General features: G+C 39.9%; 2 protein-coding genes across 2 annotated transcripts; both read right to left on the bottom strand.

Annotated features, from left to right (window-relative positions):
- Positions 1 to 1,484: 1,484 nt before the first annotated feature.
- LOC306988237 (uncharacterized protein) lies at positions 1,485 to 5,970 on the bottom strand (the record flags this gene model as incomplete). Its single annotated transcript, XM_079593044.1, has 7 exons — positions 1,485 to 1,710; positions 2,519 to 2,869; positions 3,889 to 3,927; positions 4,027 to 4,170; positions 4,264 to 4,548; positions 5,005 to 5,331; positions 5,895 to 5,970. The coding sequence occupies 7 exons, from the start codon at positions 5,968 to 5,970 to the stop codon at positions 1,628 to 1,630; spliced, it is 1,305 nt and encodes a 434-aa protein (XP_079449170.1). The 3' UTR covers positions 1,485 to 1,627.
- A 3,769-nt stretch (positions 5,971 to 9,739) lies between these two features.
- LOC306987992 (uncharacterized protein) lies at positions 9,740 to 20,944 on the bottom strand. The gene is made up of 5 exons (XM_079592682.1): positions 20,408 to 20,944; positions 15,895 to 16,058; positions 15,596 to 15,809; positions 10,935 to 11,225; positions 9,740 to 10,286 (listed from the first exon to the last, which is right to left on the bottom strand). The coding sequence occupies exons 1-5, from the start codon at positions 20,829 to 20,831 to the stop codon at positions 10,123 to 10,125; spliced, it is 1,257 nt and encodes a 418-aa protein (XP_079448808.1). The 5' UTR covers positions 20,832 to 20,944; the 3' UTR covers positions 9,740 to 10,122.
- Between the last annotated feature and the right edge of the window lie 1,282 nt (positions 20,945 to 22,226).

Here is a 22,226-nt window from a genome sequence, read left to right as displayed (position 1 = left end):
CAGCTGTTTTTTTGTTATGAATTCACAGATTCAAGTTTTCAAGATGAAGAAGAAAAATTTGCGGAAAATTCTGATTGTACAGAAAGTAGGTCACAGGTCATCCACAGGGAAGAGTAAAGGATCTCAGAAAAGTCGAACAGAGCATTTTGGCTGCACTGCAGTTTTCTGTCGCAAACGTGGTGGTGGTTCAAGAGAATCCGTGTATCTTTCGATCAGTCGTTTTTTTATTTAATAAGAGTAGAAAAATGAGAAAACAGCTTGAGTAGGACTATTAGATTTCTAACAGTCCTCCGCTGCTGCAGTTGCACAGAGCTTAGCTTATGAAACTTAACGCGTTTATTGCAACTATAGGCTACATTTCATTTTCTCATCAAACAACTAGACTAAAGAATGGCTTACACAACAGAAGAGCCTAGACAGGGCTTTCTTCTGTGTAGACCAGCAGTTGGCCTGTGAAATAATTGAGCAAAAAATAATAATAATAATGTGTTCATTGCCCCCACCCACATTTTGGGCTTAATCACTGTTATTATTGGGGGGTCTTTGGAAATGTATTTTGGTGTAGACAAATTCACTTATGGCTAACTCATGTAAGAGAAATATAAGCTGGCTATTATAAATGTTTATTTCATAAATATGAATGTATCTCCCGGACACTAGCCATTAGTCTAGTTTTAATCAAGTCTAAAAGTCTAGCCAAGTTTGTTTAGCCAATTCTCAAAATCTGTGTGGAAAAGGAAAGAACACACAATGGCTTTGCTTTGGAAGATTTTTATTTTATTTTTTATTATTATTATACATAGTTTTGCTTGACATCAATTGATACTCAATATTAATGAAATAAATAAATTTAATGTCAGAGAATGCACAACGCACATCCTTTTGAGGTATAAATTATAACAAATTTGAATAAAAATAAAACACAAGGCCTACATCATAAAACTCAGAAGATTATGTAATTTAATATTTCTGATAGTCAGTCTGAATGACAGTTCATGCGTGAACGTTAGGCATATTATATACCCGAGTCAATGCATTATTATTTCCTTATTGTATTAGAGTTTAAAATATTTCATTTACTACTAATTATATTGATTCATATCTTAATTTATTTTTTTTAACTTACTGGGCGACCATGCAGGCTATGACAGCCGTCATTTAGCCTAGCCTACCATACCCAGCTGATCCAAAATATATCAAATTATACTACAAATATTATTTTTTTTCTTTTATTTCTTTCTGTCATTTTAAGTAGCTCTTATTTGACATTAACGAGACACATTTATTATTCTTAAAAAGTTACAAAAATAAATAAATAAATTTGTATTTCGTTGTTGAGGCTAAAATTGAGTTATCAGACAAATTGTCTGCAGTCTCTCATTCACATTATACAACTGTTTGAAACAGCACAACTTTTAACTTAGATTGCCCACTAGACGGCAGAAAAAAGTTCAAAAACTGACACCATAAAATGTAACAGACATGCAGTAAACATAATATTGACATCATAACACTTTGTAATGCTACTTTTCACAGGTAAACACCATTCATTTTAAACACGTTTCCAGTTGTAAAGGCTCATAAATGCAGAACATTTTTATTTTAAATAAGGATAATGTAAAAGTCGCTAAAAACTGGTGTCAGAGACATCTCCATTTATTAGCAGCGAGTTTGATCTGTTTGATGCAGTCTCTCCATTTTCAGAGGAATCTGAAAGAAAACAAAGAAAGATTTTTGGTTGAAATATTATTTGGTTGATTCTGGATTTCTTTTGTTTTTATACATTTTCACATGCCATAAGATACTGATATGATCAATGAAGTATAAACAACAATCACTGAACTGCATTACTGTATCCTACACTTGATTATTAAATCATATTTATTTGTAATGCATTAGGAAAATTCAGTCAAACAACCCAGTAAAACTTAGAAATGTCCACTTCTTTTGGAAATAGACTCATCTTCCAGCTCCCCTAGAGTTAAACAGTTTTACTGTTTTCGAATCCATTCAGCCGATCTCCGGGTCTGGCGGTAGCACTTTTAGCATAGCTTAGCATAGATCATTGAATCTGATTAGACCGTTAGCATCTCTCTCAAAAAAAGCGCTGCTGTACGGCTGCAGTTCCTTGATTATTACGCAGGAATGAGAGGATAGTTCCTAGTCATATTGGCCTAGAAAATCACAACTTTTAATTTTCTGTCAGTCTTAGTACACGATGTAACTACAGTAGAGTCAAGTTTTAAATAGGAAAAATATCAAAACTCTTTGGTCATTTTTTTGAGAGAGATTCTAACGGTCTAATCAGATTCAATGATCTATGCTAAGCTATGCTAAAAGTGCTACCGCCAGACCCGGAGATCGGCTGAATGGATTAGAAAACGGTAAAACTGTTTAACTCTAGGGGACTTGGAAAATTAGCCTATTTACAAAAAAGAGTGTTCCTTTAATTTCAGAGCATCTAACTTGTTCACACTTGGATGTATATTTATTACACTGACAGATTTGAGGTACTCACTTATGACAATAAATGTCTTGGAGATCATATTTTGTCCAATCCCAGAGATAATTAGTTTATAAATGCCAAAGTCTGTCGGTCTGATGTCATTGACTGTGAGATATCCAGTTTGTTGATCCAGCCGTATTCTGTCTTTGAATCTCTGATCATAATCACTACAACCGCTATTGTTCAGTTTATTCGATCTGTTGATGACTAAAAATGGATTTGTTTGATCTGTGCCTAGTTCTCCAAACCTCCACTGTAGCACATCGAAGCGTTGTATTTCAGTGAGGCCAGTGTTTAGAGTGACGGACTCTCCCAACGTCACTGACACGGTCTTTATTACGTCTGTTTTATCCACAACTTCACCTGGACAACAGGAACACAGAGAGAGATTAAACACTCAGTATAAGCATGATATAACAGGTAGCTGGACACTTGGCACACTTTATTGACTTTTTTGGTATCATTTGAAAGCTTAAACACTCATAATTCATCCTGTGAAAAGCGTTTTGAAATAGGCTCTGCACGATCGCTTCCACGTTTTGTCTCAGCCGCCCAGTTAGATCCGGTGCTGCGTCTGAAGCCGTTTATCCATTCGGTGGAGATAATGGCAAATTACACTCGCTGTTTACAAGAACTTCCAGCGGTTAACGTGAATGATGTTAACATTATTGGGAGGCAGTTAGCTGTCACACCTCAGAGTAAGAAAGAGAAGGGCTTTAAATTATATATTTCGAGCTACATCGACAACTTTGAGGGTGAGTATTCCATATATCATGCGAAATCCGGCTAGAGAATCCGTTTCTAAAATCGTTGTCTCCGTTTCTGAGAAAATTAATTTTATTAAAGTTTTGCTAGTACGCTTCGCTATAGATCGTGCTATGCGGAAGTAAAGACGCTGGCTGAGATTCTACCGGAAATACGTCAGCAGCGTTCGTGCGTGGAGCGTATCGGACATTGTTTTAAATACTTTAAATCCTTCACGTTTTTTTTTTTGGTGATATCAAATTCAAATTTGGAACACAACTTGGTTAAACATATTGCTTTGATTTTATAGTAATGGAGTCCAAATTATTTTGTATAAAATAAAAAGTTTAGTTCAGTACATTTGCTCTACAGTAAACATCAACTTATTTCATGTTCTTTACTTTCATTAATTGAATTCCTGTCAGGCCTATTATTGAATGCAGCAATCGCACTCGGCTGCGCACCAAAAGCGGACCAAACAAGCGCCGAGGAGGTCTCGGTACGCTTTCAAACGAACTCTGGAGCGGTTCGTTTGTGGTGAGAACGTGATCCGACCTCGAACAGACCTAACTGCCAAAGAACTGCCAAAGAAATGCCAAACATATTGGACATTAATATTATCGTTAAAAGAATCTTACCATTCGTCAGCTCAGTGTATCTTTGATTATGAGTCTGGCCTGTTTAAACACAAACCACAGACTTTAATATCAAGTTTCTTTTTTACACTTTTCCACAATGTAGATATTCTTGCTCTATTAACTGTGAGTAATACCTACCCAGTTTATATGTTCTATATTTCCAGTAGATACTTAACATCCCAGCTACAGCCAAGACTAGTAGAGTAACCACTATACCAACAAAGATCATCACCACATGACTGAAAGGTAAGCTCAACTTTGCATTGAAACTCGATGCACCCACTACGAAACAGTAGATCAAAGGTATTAACACATAATACCTTTGACATGCAAGAAGAGAACAGAACAAATCAGTTAACAATACTACTGTGGTACCTGCACATGTGTGGCAGAGTGTGTGGATGTCCAGATGTGTGGTCTGGTTGCTGATGGGATTGTTCAGCACACAGCTGTAGGTGTTTTTATCCTGATATTCCACCTCCAGAGGTAGAGAGAGACTGATGCTGAGATCACACACACTGATGCTGGACAATACACTGATTCCTGCGTACCAGGAGAGAGTCGCATGACTCACATTCACCACTGATGAACACACCAATGAACATGATGATGAAGAACAGTGTGAAGAGTTACTGATGATGACAGGAATGGGCAGTGGAGCTGGAAAACATGAGAGAATAAACAGGCAAAAGATCAAGACACCTTGATGAAGTTAAAATAGACTTACATTGAAGGATCTATATATATATCGTTAAAACTTGTGGTTGACTGTTGAGCAAACGTCCACAGTACGCTATAATAACATTAAACATATCCATTTATCATTATTCATGTCATTATCTCAGTCTCTATAAAAGGAACTGTAATGTTGATAATAAGACCAAAATGTAGTTGTAAAAGTCCTAAACATCACCCATGTAAAATGGCAATGAAAAATTTCCACTAACACTGTCTTTTTGGGTCACTCACCAAATTATATGGACTTAGGTCTCATTTTACCCTTCACAATAGAAACCAGATACTGCACATTCAGCTAAATTTGTGTCTCGGGTTACTAGTACAATACTGTATGTTGAGTATGGTTCAGTGCTGCAATGCAACTTCAAAACTACTCACCAAAAACAATAATACTGAATTTCTTTGGTTGGACCTTTCCACCAAAGACCTGTAACTGATAAAGTCCAGAGTCTTCAGTTGTGGTGTTTGTGATGGTCAGAGATCCGGTCTGATGATCCAGCTGCAGTCTGTCTTTGAATGTCCCATTATAAACATCATTACCGGTAAATAATGTGACCTTATTGGCACCGTTGTTGATCTGAGCTATACGAGTGCTGTCAGGTCCAAACGTCCACAGTATCAGATCATCTTTCTGTATTTCAGTGACATCAGTGTATAAAGTGACAGAATCTCCCTCCAATACTGACTTATCATCACCAAACACACCTGGAGAGCAGACATAACCAGTTTCTAAGATTTTTATTACGTTGAACAAATCCAAATAAGGTACTGAGTATAGGCTTAACTTAATGAGAGTTTCATTACATTATCGCTATTTCATTAGCCTACACTTAATCGTGACGTAGGGAAGTGAAAGTCTCGAAGCTAAAGACTTACCTTTCAGTATAAAGCATAAAAATAAACCAGCGATCTTCATTTTGTTGTTTATGTGAGTCAAACACGATTTAATAAAGACTTCTTGCGTTCTTGAGTTTGTTTACGGTTAGCCTAACGTTACCCTTATTTTTATATCTAACCGACTTAACAACAATAAAGAGACTTTATACTAAGTAAGAATCATTACAGGATTATATTCTCTTTGGGAATCATGCTGACGCCCTGAATCCAGTATTACCGCCTTCGAGTAAAGTAAGACATTACATGATAGGGTTCCTCCTCCCGTGGGATATACCTCATCCAACTAATGGTAGACGTTTTGCAATGACGTATGGAGTTACTATGGATCTCAGGCCCAGCCCCTGGTCCACCCAATCAGAAGCTTGGCCCACCCTGGCCCCACACCACATAACAGCCAATCAAAAAATTGGTGCGATATTCAATCTCCGCTCTCACGCCACGCCCCATGACCTCATACTTGGGAACAATCCAACCGTCTCCAATGACTTTGCATTGCGAGAGGCTGCCTCCTTGTCATTTCTTGCTTCTAACAAAAGACAGAAAAATGCCTAAAAGCTGCTGTGTGACAGTACAGCAAACAAGCTAAGAAACCCAGAAATAAGTTTTTATAAGCTGGCGACCCCAAAAAAACTATCGTTTAAGGACTTAAAAGTGGATACAGGCTTAAACGAATGGGTAATTGTGGGATCCTGACACTCTCAGTATGCACTAAATATACAGTTACGTGTGCAGTAAGATAAACATTTGGTCACTGGTGAGTCAAATATCCAAATGTAAGTTTTATATATTATATTTCTGTAAGATAAGCTATCCTGTGTTGCCGATTATGTTCTCCTCCAGCGGCCGTTAGTTCTCAGAGTAATGAGATGCGTTATGCTCTGCCTGTATCCACTTTTAAGTCCTTAAACACTCGTTTTTTGGGGTCGACAACTAATAAAAACTTATTTCTGGGTTTTTTAGCTTGTTTTCTGTACACCTTGGCACACAGCAGCTTTTAGGCATTTTTCTGTCTTTTGTTAGAAGCAAGAAATGACGAGGAGGCAGCCTCTCTCGCCATGCAAAGTCAATGGAAACCAATTGGATCGTTTTCCCCATAGATATCATATAATAAAGGCTAGGGCTGCGTCCCAGTCCACGTTTAGACACGCACTTGCGAACTTCCCTAAGCACTTCCCCTCGGGTAATCCCTGCCGCCATTTTGAAGTGCGTTCCACTTCGTGAAGTGGACGAGGGAAGTTTATATAGACAGACCATTGTTCCCTCAATTTTGACAGAGGGAGCGAGTCTACTTCATATGTACACTTCAGGCACCTATATGTCCCACAATGCAGATTGTGATGTTACCACAGATCGCGTCTAATCACCACCACAACAAACAAATCTATGATATATTAATTATATATTTTTTTATTTAAAACAACCCAAACGCACCTTTATACATTATACATCAACTCCAGCTGATTCCAAGTGATCAAGGGCTTAGGACGTTCCAGTTCGGCCCATTGCAGTTTTCGCCAGAAGTGCAGAAGTTCATGCAACGTAAGCAATGACGTACATCCGAGTGAATGAGACGGAGGGAAGTTAGCGAGTGAAGGGCATGCCAATTTTGGACTGGAACGCAGCCTCGAAGTCTCGTCCGCGCTGCTGGCCAATGGAGGTCGACGTCCGCACACGGCGGCCATCTTGCCACAGTCAGCTCGCTCACTCGTAACATTGTGTTTTAATGGTGCATGTCCTTTTTAAAGAACCATAACTTGCAAAATTATCTACCGATTTTCAAACGGGTTGGTTTGTTATAAACGTCAGAGATGTAGTTATGACACTGAATACTTATGAATAATTATAATATTATAGATTTCAACATGTTCAGGCATCCAGAATTATAGCCACGTTAATAACGTTTGTAAGGGAAAAAAAACTTTTGTAAATCCGTCAAGATTTCAGCAAGATAAGAGGATTTGTGTTCGTGCAGATAACTCATCTTACATCAGATACCACAGAGCTCACCAGAAAGCTTCCCTGTCTCAAGATGGCCGCCGGTGATGCCGTTCGAGACTCCGCCTTAAAACATCGAGCCTTATATGGATATAATGTACATACTCAAACTGAGCTTGATGACGTAGATGTGACGTGAGCCTGACTGACAGCTGTCAGTCTTCTAGTCGCTGTGCCGAGAGAAATCTGAATAATTCCCTTCTGAATCTCGCAGAGACGGAGAGCGTGAGCATTATCTGTCCATGAGCTAGCAGCGGGAGCAACTTTATCACTCTCTATGGGCTTCTCCCTTGACTTTATCAGACTTTATGCCTCCACGTCCCCCCAATTGCACCGCCGGTCTATACGGTAATTTCTCCACTGTGCGACAGAGAGTCGCGTGGTCAGTCGCGTGGTTAATCGTTAGCCTATTTTTACAAAAACTACTTCTACGGGGCCATAACGTAAGATACAAGGTAATGGAGCCTTTTATATATTGTCGTGTTTCTTTATAAATAAACAATGGACTAAACGCCTCAGATGTAAAGTTGTTCGCTGACAAAAGTGACGCCAAAATGAATGGGAGTCAATGGAATGCTAACAGCAGGTGATGGCTTGATAGCCAATGGCCCCCGATCCCCCCTAGAGGGACAGAGGTCCACCCACCACAGTTTTACCAAATTGCCATGCCAATGCAGCGTATAGCTTGTTTTTTGGATGCATCACTGTGGAGTATAGTTCAATTGGATTAATAAATGACAATTTTGTACTTATTTCTTCTGTTAACTTTCACTCGTTCCTACTCACTCATTACATGGCATTAATAGTTTTAATGAATAGGAGTTGAACAAAAACCTATTCAAGGGGGCGTGCAAAGATGGGTGGTGTTTATGATCATATGTAGTCTGAGTCAAAATGCCAGGGCCAATTTTTTGTCCCAGCCCTGTTTATAGCATCAAATAAACATGAATGAACATAAGAAGGAATGTTGTTTTAACCTCGGAAAGACGTCACTCTGCTTTTCAAGTTCAAATCCTCTAACGTTAATCTACACTCTAAAAAATGCTGGGTTGTTTCAACCCAATGTTGGGTAAAATACGGACAAACCCAGCCGTTGGGTTACATTTTTACATTACATTTTTAACCCAAAGTTTGGGTTTGTCCATATTTTACCCAACATTGGGTTGAAACAACCCAGCATTTTTTAGAGTATACTAACTCTCCTGACTGCTTTGTCGGACAAAAATGGCGGAAAAACAACATTTCAGATAATATTTTTTTTTAGTTTAGTTTGTAACAGTTTTCTAAAATGAGCAAAAAGCTGATGTTGTAAATAGTATAGTGATGTAAATAGTTATTTTAAAAGAACTGCCCATTTTAATCAAATCTATAATACAAGATCTGTTAAGGGGTAAAAAATAAATATTCCAAATGCAAAAAAAAAAAAAAAAATGTTTAACAGGTTTATTTTTACATTCTATCTCTATATATAAAGTTACTAAAGAGATTTAGTAAACAATTAAGCAAAAAATTAAGAAAACACAACAATAACAATCAAACAACCCTAACAATTGCCTTAAATGTTTGATATTAAAACTATATCAATAGACATGTCAGACTAAATCATTAAATACATTTTTATTACGTTTTAAGAATATTATTACATAATGAGCATTTTATTACAATAATAATGTAATTATTATATTATGTGTATATTCTACATTATGTGCAGTTATTACATTATGAATTGCTACAATGTGCAAACCGACGAAACGGAAAATAAGAAACTGTGTAACTGTCAAATAAATATAAAATGGATGGCAATTAAATGAAACATTGATGAAAATTCTAGTTATCGCTCTGTTGCATGTAGATGTGATTTTGCAGGACAATGTGGGACACGGAGATATTTACTAATATTATACTCTGTAAATATTGAAAAAATACGTCAAGCAGTCGTGACATTTCTTTTTCTTTTTTGCTTTAGACCAAACCTGTACTGCTGTGATTCATATTGATGGTTACTGGATGGTTAATGGGTAACTATTTTAGTGAAATCCTTATGGAGAAAGAAAAAAGAAGAAGCAAAAAAAACATCCAGAATTAAGTCTGCTGAAAACATGGTCTCTTACTCTGTATTTCCTCTCATGTGTTACGATGTGTACTTTTATACTGTGTGTTTTTAAAATAAACTGTTTAATGCTGTAAATGTGCTTTTATTCAACCATCATTCAACCTGAATCTGAATTCATAGTTTATTCTTACAATGACTCCCCTTCAGTTATAATACAGGCATATTTATGATCATAGCTGTATATCAGTTCGGTAGGTAATATTCAGTTAAACTCTACAGTGATTTATTGGTATGACAAATATTTGTGGAGTTGCTGCATACATGTATGAAAGGAAATTTAAAATAGCAACATAACATACATTAGGAAATAAATAAAACAATGTAATTAACAAAAAAATTTAAATTAGTAGCATTAAAGAATAAAATGAAATATTAAATTATATTCATAGTTTTAGCCTCAGATTGAGAGAATAGGTAAGCAAAGCTTCGTTTTGCCATCACTAAACAATTAGACCACAAATCTTTACAATTAAAAATATATGCCACAATATTTATGATATCTCTTCTGTTTTCTCCGTTTTAGCTCTTGTAGCTCTGACGTCATTGACCAGAAGAACAGCAGCAGCCGCAGAAGCCACGCCCATCAGCGCAGTGACGACCAATCGCAGCACAGCTTCAACTGAATCACAAAAGGGGGCGTGACCTTCTGGGGAACCTAATTGAAACGAATGATAAATTAAATTAAGATTTTCAACAAGTTGACTTAAGTCTTTCATGAATTTAAAAATATCTAATGTTCTGCTCAGAAATAAAAATTAAAAACAGTTTTAAAGCAGAACTCGGCAACTCTAGTAATTTCTTCGCTGATTTTCACTTTTGTTGTCGCATGTTTTCCCCACGAGCTCCCCCTACAGCTGTGGGGCGTATATTTCACAACACTGTCGTGAAAAAACTCGCTTGCGGCACCCTCCTCCCCCTTTCAACCGCTGCTCATGTGCATTTGTTATGATCGGAGCAAGCCAACTTTATCGTGTGGAGCATGTCTACCGAGGTGGGTAATACATCATACACATTATCATAGAACATTGACATGTACATTTTGTTTTTGTGTTGCAAGGTTGGTTTTTCCGCCTGGGAACACTGGGGGGAGCTGGGAAAGTCACCAATATCACCAGAACAGGTGGTTTAACCATCCAAATGATTTCTAGACAGTTTTATTAAGTTAAAAAAGTTACCAAGTTCTCCTTTAAAAACATGAGATGACATAACTTAAGATGCCAGACATGATGAATGAGCTTCTAAGTCTCAATAAAATTAAACCATTGTTGAATGAATGTGGATAATATCATCAGCGCTGCCGTACCTGCACATGTGTGGCAGAGTGTGTGGATGTCCAGATGTGTGGTCTGGTTGCTGATGGGATTGTTCAGCACACAGCTGTAGCTGTGTTTATCCTGATATTCCACCTCCAGAGGTAGAGAGAGACTGATGCTGAGATCAGACACACTGATGCTGGACAATACACTGAGTCCTTTGTACCAGGAGAGAGTCATATGACTCACATTCACCACTGATGAACACACCAATGAACATGATGATGAAGATGAAGATGATGAAGAACAGTCTCTGCTGATGACAGGAACGGGCAGGCGAGCTGGAAAACATGAGAGTTTCATGACACATTTAAAACAGAACAGATTTCACACAGATGGAAACTGCAGCCTTAAGCTTTAAAGCCCTTGACTTTACTGTGTACTTGACCGTTTGCACACTTTTGTTTATTCCCTGATTAGTGTCATGAAATGGCAGGACACAGACAGATACACAAAGGTTTATTAAAGAGTATGGGATCGACAATGGCAGGTGAATAGCTGAATTGCAGATAGGTTGAAAACGGATGGTAAATAGAATTCTGACTGAGTCTCTTATCTGAAGACAAGAATGAATGATGAACCGCAGAGACAGGACAGCGGACTGGAGAGACAGAGTGAAGACCAGACAGGATGATGAACCAGGCGAGACGAGGAACCGGAGAGACTGGATGGGGATCAGACGATGAGCAGGTAGGTAGACAAGCTGGTAGTGTTCGGTTCAGGTAGCGGTTAGAGAGTCGGGTAAGTCGGTGTGGTATCGACGAGACCGGAGAGTGAACTGAAGGGAGTGCTGAACGTAAGTAGTGCTTGTGATCATGGGTGCAGAGTGCAAACAGGTGGTGAAGCCAGGTGTAATGCCTTCACCAGAATAATCCCCCCCTCCACGACCAGCTCCTGAGGGTGGAAATGACAGACGATGGGGACGACCACGACCTCTCGGTGCTGGACGGTTGGGACGACCCGCATGGAAGTCTTGCAGAAGTCTTGCAGAAGAGCAGAAGAGAGAGAGGGTCTAGAATGTCATCGTGGTGAACCCAGCACCTTTCTTCTGGGCCAAAGCCTTCCCAGCCGACCAGGTATTCCAGGCGGCCGCCCCGTCGTCGAGAGTCAAGGATGTCTTGGACTTGATAAATGTTGTCTTCAGACGGATCCACGGGAGGAGGTACGTCGTCAGCACCAGATCCTGGGGAAGGAAGAAGGAACCAGAGGATTAATGTACAGTTTAAGGAAGGATACGTGAAGAGAAGGTGAAATGCGGTAGTGTGCAGGGAGTGATAACCGGTAGGTGACTTCGTTGATCTGCCTCTGTATTGCGAACGGACCAATGTATCTGGGACTCAGCTTGCGACATGGCTGTCGGAGACGGATGTCCCTGATAGAGAGCCAGACCATTTGACCAGGTTGGTAGGTGGGATTCGCAGATCTTCGAGCGTCGGCCTGGCCCTTGTGTCTCCGCACAGCCCTCTGTAGATGGACGTGTGCTGAATCCCAGACCCTCTTGCTCTCTTGGAACCAGTGATGGACTGCTGGGACATCAGAAGGTTCACCTAACCAGGGAAACAGGGGCGGTTGATACCCGAGTATGCACTGAAACGGAGTTAGACCTGTAGTGGATTGTCAGAGAGAGTTTTGTGCATACTCTGCCCAGGGTAGGTATCGGCTCCAGCAGTCCTGTAGGTCGTGACAATATGACTGCAGGTACCTCCCGATTTCCTGAATTTTCCTTTCAGTCTGGCCATTGGACTGGGGATGATATCCCGACATAAGACTCACAGTAACACCAAGGAGATTGAAGAAGGACTTCCAGACACGAGAAATTAATTGAGGTCCTCGATCTGAAACCATGTCTTTGGGAATCCCGAAATGTCTGAAGATTTGATTGAAGAGGGTTTCAGCGGTCTCAAAGGCTGTGGGTAAACCAGGCAGAGGAATCAGCTTACAGATTTTACATGTGTGGGAGTCTGAGGAAGGAAAATCGGTAATGAAGTCCACCCCGAGGTTTGACCAAGGTCTGGTGAGTATTGGGGGTGGAACCAGTTTACCTTCAGGAAGACGTCGAGGGACTTTGGCCATGGCACAGACAGCTTCTCATGTATCGGGAGGTATCCTGGGTCATATTGGGCCACCAGTAGCGTTGTTGTAAGAGCGAGAGGGTTTGTTGGCTATCTGGGTGTCCAGAGCCCGGAGATGTGTGTACTGAGTCCATGAGGGACAGACGCAGACGAGATGGAACATAGGTCCGTCCCTCAGGACCTCCGGGCGGAGCAGGTTCGGCTTGAGTGGCTTCGGCGATATGGTCATCCAGGCTCCACAGAATGGGACTAACTATCACGCCTGGAGGGAGGATAGGTCCCGGATTCGAAGAGGTGGATTCTGGTTGATACAACCGATAGGAAACTGTGAAGTTGAATCGAGTGAAGAAAAGTGACCAGCGGGCTTGATGGGTGTTGAGTCGCTTAGCATCTCGGATGTACTCCAGATTACGATGATCTATGATGACTTCAAATGGGTGTTACGCTCCCTCCAGCCAGTGTCTCCATTCTTCCAAGGCCAGTTTTATAGCCAGTAGTTCCCGGTTGCCAATGTCATAATTCTGCTCCGCTGGGGACAGCTTTTTGGAGAAAGCACATGGGAGGCTTTGGGAGGCTTCCCCTGCCGCTGCAAAAGAACAGTCTCCTATCCCCGTGGTAGAAGTGTCCACCTTGATGAGTAATGGAAGATCCGGATCAGGATGACTGACGGTAGGAGCGAAGCAGAAGGAATCTTTGAGCTTTTCGAAAACATTGGTGGCTTCAGTGGTCCAGGACAGAGACTTGGCCCCTTTTTTTAACAGAGAAGTGATGGGTGCGCTGATTTCGCTGAAACCTTGAATAAACCTTCTGTAGAAGTTGGCGAACCCCAGGAAACGTTGAAGCTCTTTGATGTTCGTAGGTAGTGGCAAGTTGGAAATGGCTTCCACCTTCCTCTGGTCCATGGAGATTCCGTATTGATGTATCTCATACCCCAGGAAGTGGATGGACTCTTGATGAAATTCACATTTCTCCAGTTTGAGGAACAACTGATGATCGCGTAGCAGTTGAAGAACCATCTTCACATGGCGGACGTGTTCAGACAGACTGGACGAGTAGTATGTCGTAGATGTAGACGATGATGAACCGCTGGAGGTAATCTCTGAAAATCTCGTTCATAAAACCTTGAAAGATGACGGGAGCGTTGGACAAACTGAAGGGCATGACCCTGTACTCATAGTGCCCAGCAGGGGTGATGAACGTGAGTGGAAGTCCTTTCAACCCTACAAGATTCACAAGAACACACTCACGCTATTCAGGCCTCAAGACACAAAAGCACATTAACCACAAACGTCCAGTGGTAAATCACTTTCTCACACACACGCATCCAACAGATGAAACTACATTCATATTCCATATCTGAAAATGAGGCCTTCTGTAGTTTGAGCTGTAGAACACAATACTGTAAAAATACATAAAAAATGTCATGAAATTAAATGTGCTGTCATTCTGCAGATTTTGTTGCTTAAATAAGTAAACAAATACTCAACAAATTTGTTTATTTAACAAATACTCCTATAGTGCTATTTTAAAGGTTCCTAATTTAGTTTTGGAGTCTCCTACAATAGATTTGCATGCATCCAATGTCAAAAACACTTTAATTTTCTCATAATATACATTGAACATTATAATTTCTCAAAGAGGCGGAAAACAGTTTGTTCAAAAACTGACGGTTTGAAACGGTTTGTCTCTTTAACCACCCCTTACCGTGAGCCAACTCTGCTCTGATTGGTCAGATGGCTTAGACTGTTGTGATTGGTCTACTCTGCTCTGATTGGTCAGACAGCTCAGTCTGTTGTGATTGGTCTACTCTGCTGTGATTGGTCAGATGGTTCAGTCTGTTGTGATTGGTCTACTCTGCTGTGATTGGTCAGATGGTTCAGTCTGTTGTGATTGGTCTGCTCTGCTCTGATTGGTCAGATGGCTCAGTCTGTTGTGATTGGTCTACTCAGCTGATGCGAGCTTGACTAACGTGACCTGCCAGAACTGACGCTACGCTTGATAAATGTCGGTCTTGTTTGAACTTGTTTGTTTGTCTAGGCTCAAATCCAAGGAACTGTTTTTCTCCGTGGAAGCTTTGCGTTTAATAAGCTAATAAAATATTTAAACTCAAATAAATTTTTATCCCAGCAAGCAATTCTGCTTTTTAAAAGACATCTAATAGCGTCCAAACACAGCCCAGACGTCTAAACCATCGCCCAAGAATAGAGTAGTCATCTCCGGAGGCGATTAGACGTCTATTAAACTTTCACTGACAGCCCAAATTTTGCCTTGGTTTAGACATCTGGGCTGTGTTTGGACGCTATTAGACGTCTTTTAAAAGCAGTATTGCTTTCTGGGTATTTATTATGTGGCAAATAGTCGAGTCCTGATCACTCTGTCAGAGTCTGTTTTGCTAAAACAGCAAAATATAGCATATCTCTGAAGTGTCCTGTGTGTGTGTGTGTGTGTGTGTGTGTGTGTGTGTGTGTGTGTGTGTGTGTGTGTGTGTGTGTGTGTGTGTGTGTGTGTGTGTGTGTGTGTGTGTGTGTGTGTGTGTGTGTGTGTGTGTGTGTGTGTGTGTGTGTGTGTGTGTTTCTTACCCAAGACTACGAGACTGGTCATGGCAGACACACCATCCTTATCATTATCCAGATTCTCAACTGCACACTCGTAAACGCGTGTGTCTGCGCTAGTGACTTTCAAGAGCTGCAGATCTGCTTTTCCACCCGCGATATCTTGTAATAGATAAGCCCTGCCTTTATATTCCGTCTGCACCTTAATTGAAGTGGGATTGTTGTAAGTGATGATTTTGATCTGTGAAAAAAACAGTACATGAACACACATGAATATGAGCTCTAGTATAAGTGATGCTGGTTAAAGCTGATGTGTGTTTCAGTACCGCTGGATCTCCCGGCACATCTGGAGCTGCTCTCCACCTGATGTTGACGTTCTGACCCGCTGGCTGGGGTGTAAATCTGCAGGGTATCGTCACATTATCACCTCTGGCAATCTTATATTGTTTCTGTGGGATAGTCACAGTCATGACCGAAGAAGTGACCAACACTGTGAAACACACACACACTTGATTAAATATAGTGAGTTTACATTTAACACTGCACAAACATCAGACTCACACACCTCTATATAAGACAAACTAACACACACACGTACACATTCACTCACTCACTCACTTCACTCACACACTCTTGTCTTGTACATCTATCTTTATGAGGACATTCATTGACACAATGCAATCTCTAGCAGTTTATCCTAACCTTACCCATCACAACTAAGTGCCTAACCCGAACCCTTACCCTAAACCTCCCCTTAACCTCATTATAACCTTATCCCTAAAACCAAGTCTTGACCCTCAAACAGGCCTTTAAAGGGGTCTCAGAAAGTGAGGACTGGCCAAAATGTCCTCACTTTACTCTCTTTGTCCTCACTCCAATGGTTTAAAACTCAAACTGGTCCTCACAAAGATAGTTGTACAAATACACACACACACCAAGGTAATTTTCGTAAACGAAAACTGAAACTAAGACTAAAACTATTGGTCAAAAAACATTTTCGTAAAATAGAAATTTAAACATTTTGAAAAACTAAAATTAAACGAAACTAACTACAGTTACTGAAAAACTAACTAAAACTAAATAATAATTAGCAAAAATAAATTATCGGTTTCTTAATTAATAAGCTCTCATCCTGCAGAAATGGCTAAATAAGTATTTCCATCATGTCTATACCTTGTGCAAATTCAGCTGTACCTTAATTCCAAGTAAGATAACCATCTCATGTCATGTGAAGCTAGCCTAAACAAGTTAGGCCTACCACAGATATTAGACAAGATACCACACTGAGCAGAAAACGGAAAAAACAAAGTCTACATTTGTCAGAGTAGAAGTATAAATGTCAGAGTAGAAGTATAAATGTCTGGTCTGAATAGAACATTTGAATATGAGTATAACTATGAGTAGATTTTAAACGATGCAATAGACAAAAAGCATAAATGGATCAATACAAGAATAATGTTTGAAAGGATTAATCATATAAATAACCTTAAAGAATAAGGCCTTGCCTCGCCTGAAGTGTATGCGAGACTAGGCGGCTGCAGTGAGGGGAGGAGTGAAAAAAAGCGCAGGCAAGACGGACAGATCTCTCTTCTCGCAGTGGATCAGACACCTGTGTGAGACCAAAGACGGATAACGCGGGATTCACGCTGGTGCACAGTGTTGCTAAAACTGGATGTAATTTAAGTTCTGTTGCTTTTATGAAAATAAATAAAATGAACACCCAAACTTGTTATTTAATTCCATTCCAAATACGTGTATCAATCATTTTTACTTAAAGGAACCGTATGTAAGATTGTGGCCAAAACTGGTACTGCAATCACTTTCAAATTACTGTAGAGCGGTGTATCCCCTCCCCCTCCCCCCTGACTCGAGGTTGCCAGATAGGCGTTAACGTTAGTCATTTTATATCAGACTAGAGCAGAGCTGGCAACCCGGATGCCGAAACACTACTGACTTCGTGATTGGTGGATAGGTGGAGGGTGGCGCTTCAGGCCAAAACACAACATGACAACATCAACATCAGTTGAGGACAGCAACTTCACTTTTAAATGACAATATCCTGGCCGGACTGTTGTCAGTGATATAAGTGTTTGAAATTAACATGATTGCTTAATGTCTACTGGGCCATTTTATGATTAATTTCAATACATTTCTTACATACAGCTCCTTTTAATACAGACATATGTTTATATATAATATATATATATAATAAAATGACATCACATAACCCATATAAAGATCACACTGTCAGAAAGTTTGGGAATATTCACTCATAATTTATACAAATAAAAACACAGTTTTAAAATCAAACATTTTAAAAGAGAACAAACATCACGATTGTTTAAACCAATGAGCATTAAGCTGTGTCGTCGTCAGCCAGTCGTTTCCCATTGTGCTTTTGATCCGCGCAGTCGGTGGAGAGCAACTGCGCAACTGCAAAATCCGACACGTGCGGCTTGCGCTCGCGAGAGTTTTTTGACATACGTCGGCATGATATCAGAGCAAGGCGGACCGCACTCGGACACATCTCTAACCGGCATGCATCTCGCGCTGATCACCGGTAATCGGTTGTGCGCAGATTTTGCTCATCTCAAACAAGCCTAACCAAACTTTAGCGATTGGTTACGGCAGATCCAGAGCAGCTCTGGGCAGATCCAATAGTGTTAAACTTCAACAGAGGACCCACCTACAAGGAAGTTAACGCGTGTCAATGGAGAGAGGCCAGACTCTCTGTACAAATGAAATGTAGAGTCTGGTAGAACCAAGCATCCGCCGGAAACCAAAGCTTCCCCGGGAGCCGCCATTGTAGCAGAGCATCTCCTGCTGTTAGCATTACATTGACTCCCATTCGTTTTGGCGTCACTTTGACAGCGAATAACTTTACATCTGAGGCGTTTGTCGTTTGTCCAGTATTTATTTCTAAAGAAACACGACAGTGTATAAAAGGCTCCATTACCTTGTATCTTACGTTATGGCCCCGTAGAAGCAGTTTTTGTAAAAATAGGCTAACGATTGCGTTATAACCACGCGACTCTCTGTCGCACAGTCGAGAAATTACCGTATAGACCGGCGGAGAAGCTCGCAAGCAATCGGGGGGACGTGGAGGTATAAAGTCTGATAAAGTGAAGGGAGAAGCCCATAGAGAGTGATGAAGTTGCTCCCGCTGCTAGCTCATGGACAGCTAATGCTCACGCTCTCCGTCTCTGAGAGATTCGGAAGGGAATGATTCAGATTTCTGTCGGCACAGCTACTAGAAGACTGACAGCTGTCAGACTCACGTCACATCTATGTCGTCAAGCTCAGTTTGAGTCTGCGCAGTTCGCCTGGAGATCAGGAAGTGAGTGCTTCAAATTGGCTTCACTTTTCTCCGTTGAAGTCTATGGGGTCGCTGTGTCCATTTATTTTACTGTCTATGGGTAGAACCAGGCTACAATATGGAGGGAGTACTCTGGGTTCGGGCCCAATATCCGAGCTCGGAGCCCTCTCCCTGGACAGCACGCCAAATATGCATACCATTTATTCTATCTAACTTATTTGTAAGTGTGAACTCGTGAAATGTCTTTAACTGGAAGTGTTCTGTTAATTCTGCTAAACTACAATTACTAAAACTCAAACTAAATATATAAAAACTAAATAGAAATGTGTTCACAAAATAAAAACTAAACTAAAAATAAGAAAACTATTAATGAAACTAACTAAAACTAAACTGAAATTTATAGGAAATTTGAAAATGATATTAAAATAAAAACTAATTTAAAAATGCAAACCTAAAATATAACCTTGACACACACACACACACACACACACACACACACACACACACACACACACACAAACACACACACACACACACACACACACACACACTACCGTTTTCACTTCCTAAACTTTTTACTTCCTAATATTTTTGTGGAAACTGTGATACATTACCATTCAAAAGATTGCGGTCATTCATTTTTTTAGTACTTTTATTCATTAAGGATGCATTACATAATCATAATATTCATAAATTATCTTGCAAAGTTTTTTTTTTTTTTTTTACAAAAAAATGCTTTCTATTCATCAAATAATTCAGAGAAATAAAATGCATGACAGGTTCAGCAAAAATCTGAAGCAGCAACAGTTTTTACCAGATACTGATTTCTGAAGGATCATGTGACACTGAAGACTGGAGTAATGATGCTGAAAATTCAGCTTTGATCACAGGAATAAATTATACTTTACTATATTTACATAGAAAACAGCTGTTTTAAATTCAAATAATATTTCACTATTTTCACTGTATTTTTTATGCAGCTTTGGTGAGCAGAAGAGACTCTTTCAGAAACATAAAAACATCTTAATTACTCCAAACCCTTTGACGAGACACCAACAGCCTGAGGCTGGACAAACATATTTGTAAAGTTATAATGAAAATTAATGTAAATTAATTAAAAATTTTACTGCTCAAATGTTGTTACTTCACATATCACGAGATAACCTGGGTTAAGTGTGAAAAATACTAACGTGGAGGTAGTAGAGAACCAGTTTTTGTTGCAAAAACGTTTCCGTTTTTAGTACATCGTTGTCATGTAAACGTAGGCTACTCTCAGTAAGCAAAAATAAAAAGTTTCATATCTGCACCTGGCCATTGCTTGCATGACATATTCACATGACAAGTGTGACAGGGACAAATTATTCATGCACTAGAAGATAGGGGCTTTTCTCATGGTCAGTTTTCAATGTCTTTGGATTAATATAATATAATTGTAATAATAATGTTTTCAAGTTTACAGTATTAGGGATAATTATGACAAAATACCTAATATATAACAGAGTGAGCTGTAATTCTCCACTCACCATAGACAGTAACAGTGAATCTGTATGCGGTCACTCTTCTGCTGCTGATGATGATCACTTCATAAAGTCCAGAGTCTGTGGTTCTGGTGTGTGTGATGGTCAGAGATCCAGTCTGAGGATCCAGCTTCAGTCTGTCTCTGAATCTCCCATCAAGAACATCAGATGTGGAGAAGAATTCAGTATTTTTATCGAATCGAGCTATTGGAGACTTTTGATGTTCAAACCTCCATATTATGATATCTTCTTTCTGTATTTCAGGAACAGTAGATTCTAGAGTGACTGAATCTCCCTCCATCACTGACACTGACTTCACTGCGTCTGAATCAGCAAACACTGGAGAACACAGTTTATCAGTCGCACAAGCAACAAACTTACCAGCCAGACAGCAACAACACAAACAGCAAAAAGCAAATGTGTGATACATTTTCTTCAATAGTTTCAGTGGAGTCCGAAAACTTGTGAGCGTCTGTGTAGAGAACAAGCTGTTAACAATCTTAACTATTTGCTAACTTCCTCCTGACGCCCCCTTTCTCCAACCACACACTATGTCACTCTTGAAACCCTGTCTCAAATGCTGTGTTGTGTATGTCTGTGTGCATCTACGTTTACAAGCAGCCAATAGCCCGTTTAAAACCGGAATATTAGCAATAACCCGGTCGCGCACGGTCATGTAAACACCGGCAAAAACCCGAATATGCTCATATTCCGGTTCTTAAAAACACGAATGTGATCCCTGGGTTAATTTTCTAACACGAATATTTGGTCATGTAAACACGCATCGGCATATCCTCATCAAAAGGAACATTGATTTGTGTTCTGCGCATGTTCTATTCGCAAGGAATCTTGGTCTTTTGAGTAGCTAGAGGAACTTCTTGTAGGCCTATGCGCCGTCTGGCATACAAAAACCCGCGTGCAGTATACCGGAAGTAAACAAGAAGTAGAGGTAAACATGATGAGACCTATGGATGAGACGCAGCACAGTAGTGTCAAGTGCTGGTGGGTCAGTACCAGCACCAAAGCGCAAACAAAGGCGATCTCTATCTGCCCCAAACTATTCATTATCCACGTGCTGCTGCTGCTGTTGTTGTTGTCTTTGGATACAGGAAGAAGAATCGGAAATTACGCATATTGCGTCGGTTGTCCGTACGTCCAGACGCTAACCGTGCGTCGCCGTTTACATCGGGATGCCAATTGATTACAGGAGTAACTCTCTCTGCTCACGCATGTAAACGGGTTATTCCGAAAGTTTCAGAAACCCAAATAGTGACCTTAACCCGACCATAGCCCGAATATTGACAGTTTGTAAACGTAGTAATATTTTTTTTTTTTTTTTTTGCTCAATAACATAAGAACATTGTCACGGAATTACACACAAATACATAATAAAACAAAGAGAAAAACAACAATGATTAATGATAATATCAGATAATATGAAGGATTTTAGTAACACATTGTTCACAAAAAAAAGGACCAGCGGATGAATCTCAAACATGTTGTGGTTCATCTTGGAACTGGTTTAGAACTCTGCGATTTTTCTGAAGTCCTTATGGAGAAAATGAATGGGGAAAATTGCTGTCACTGTTGCACTCTATAGAGAGCCTAAGTCCCTCCCCTTCTGGTGGACCACCATGGGACCTTATTTTGGAAAAATATTGTATGGTAGTCAATGGCGAGAGACAACAAATGTTTTGATCTCGTTTGAATTGTGTCCTGAATTACACATATGATGTTTGTCAATATAAAAGATACATTTTAAAGTCAAGAAAGTCGCAGTTTGATGTAAAACTGTTGAGGTATAAGACTGAAAATACGTAATTAC

Source organism: Phoxinus phoxinus, assembly GCF_949152265.1.
Source record: "Phoxinus phoxinus genome assembly, chromosome: 20".
Taxonomy (NCBI): Eukaryota; Metazoa; Chordata; class Actinopteri; order Cypriniformes; family Leuciscidae; genus Phoxinus; species Phoxinus phoxinus.
This window is presented reverse-complemented; position numbering and strand designations above follow the sequence as displayed.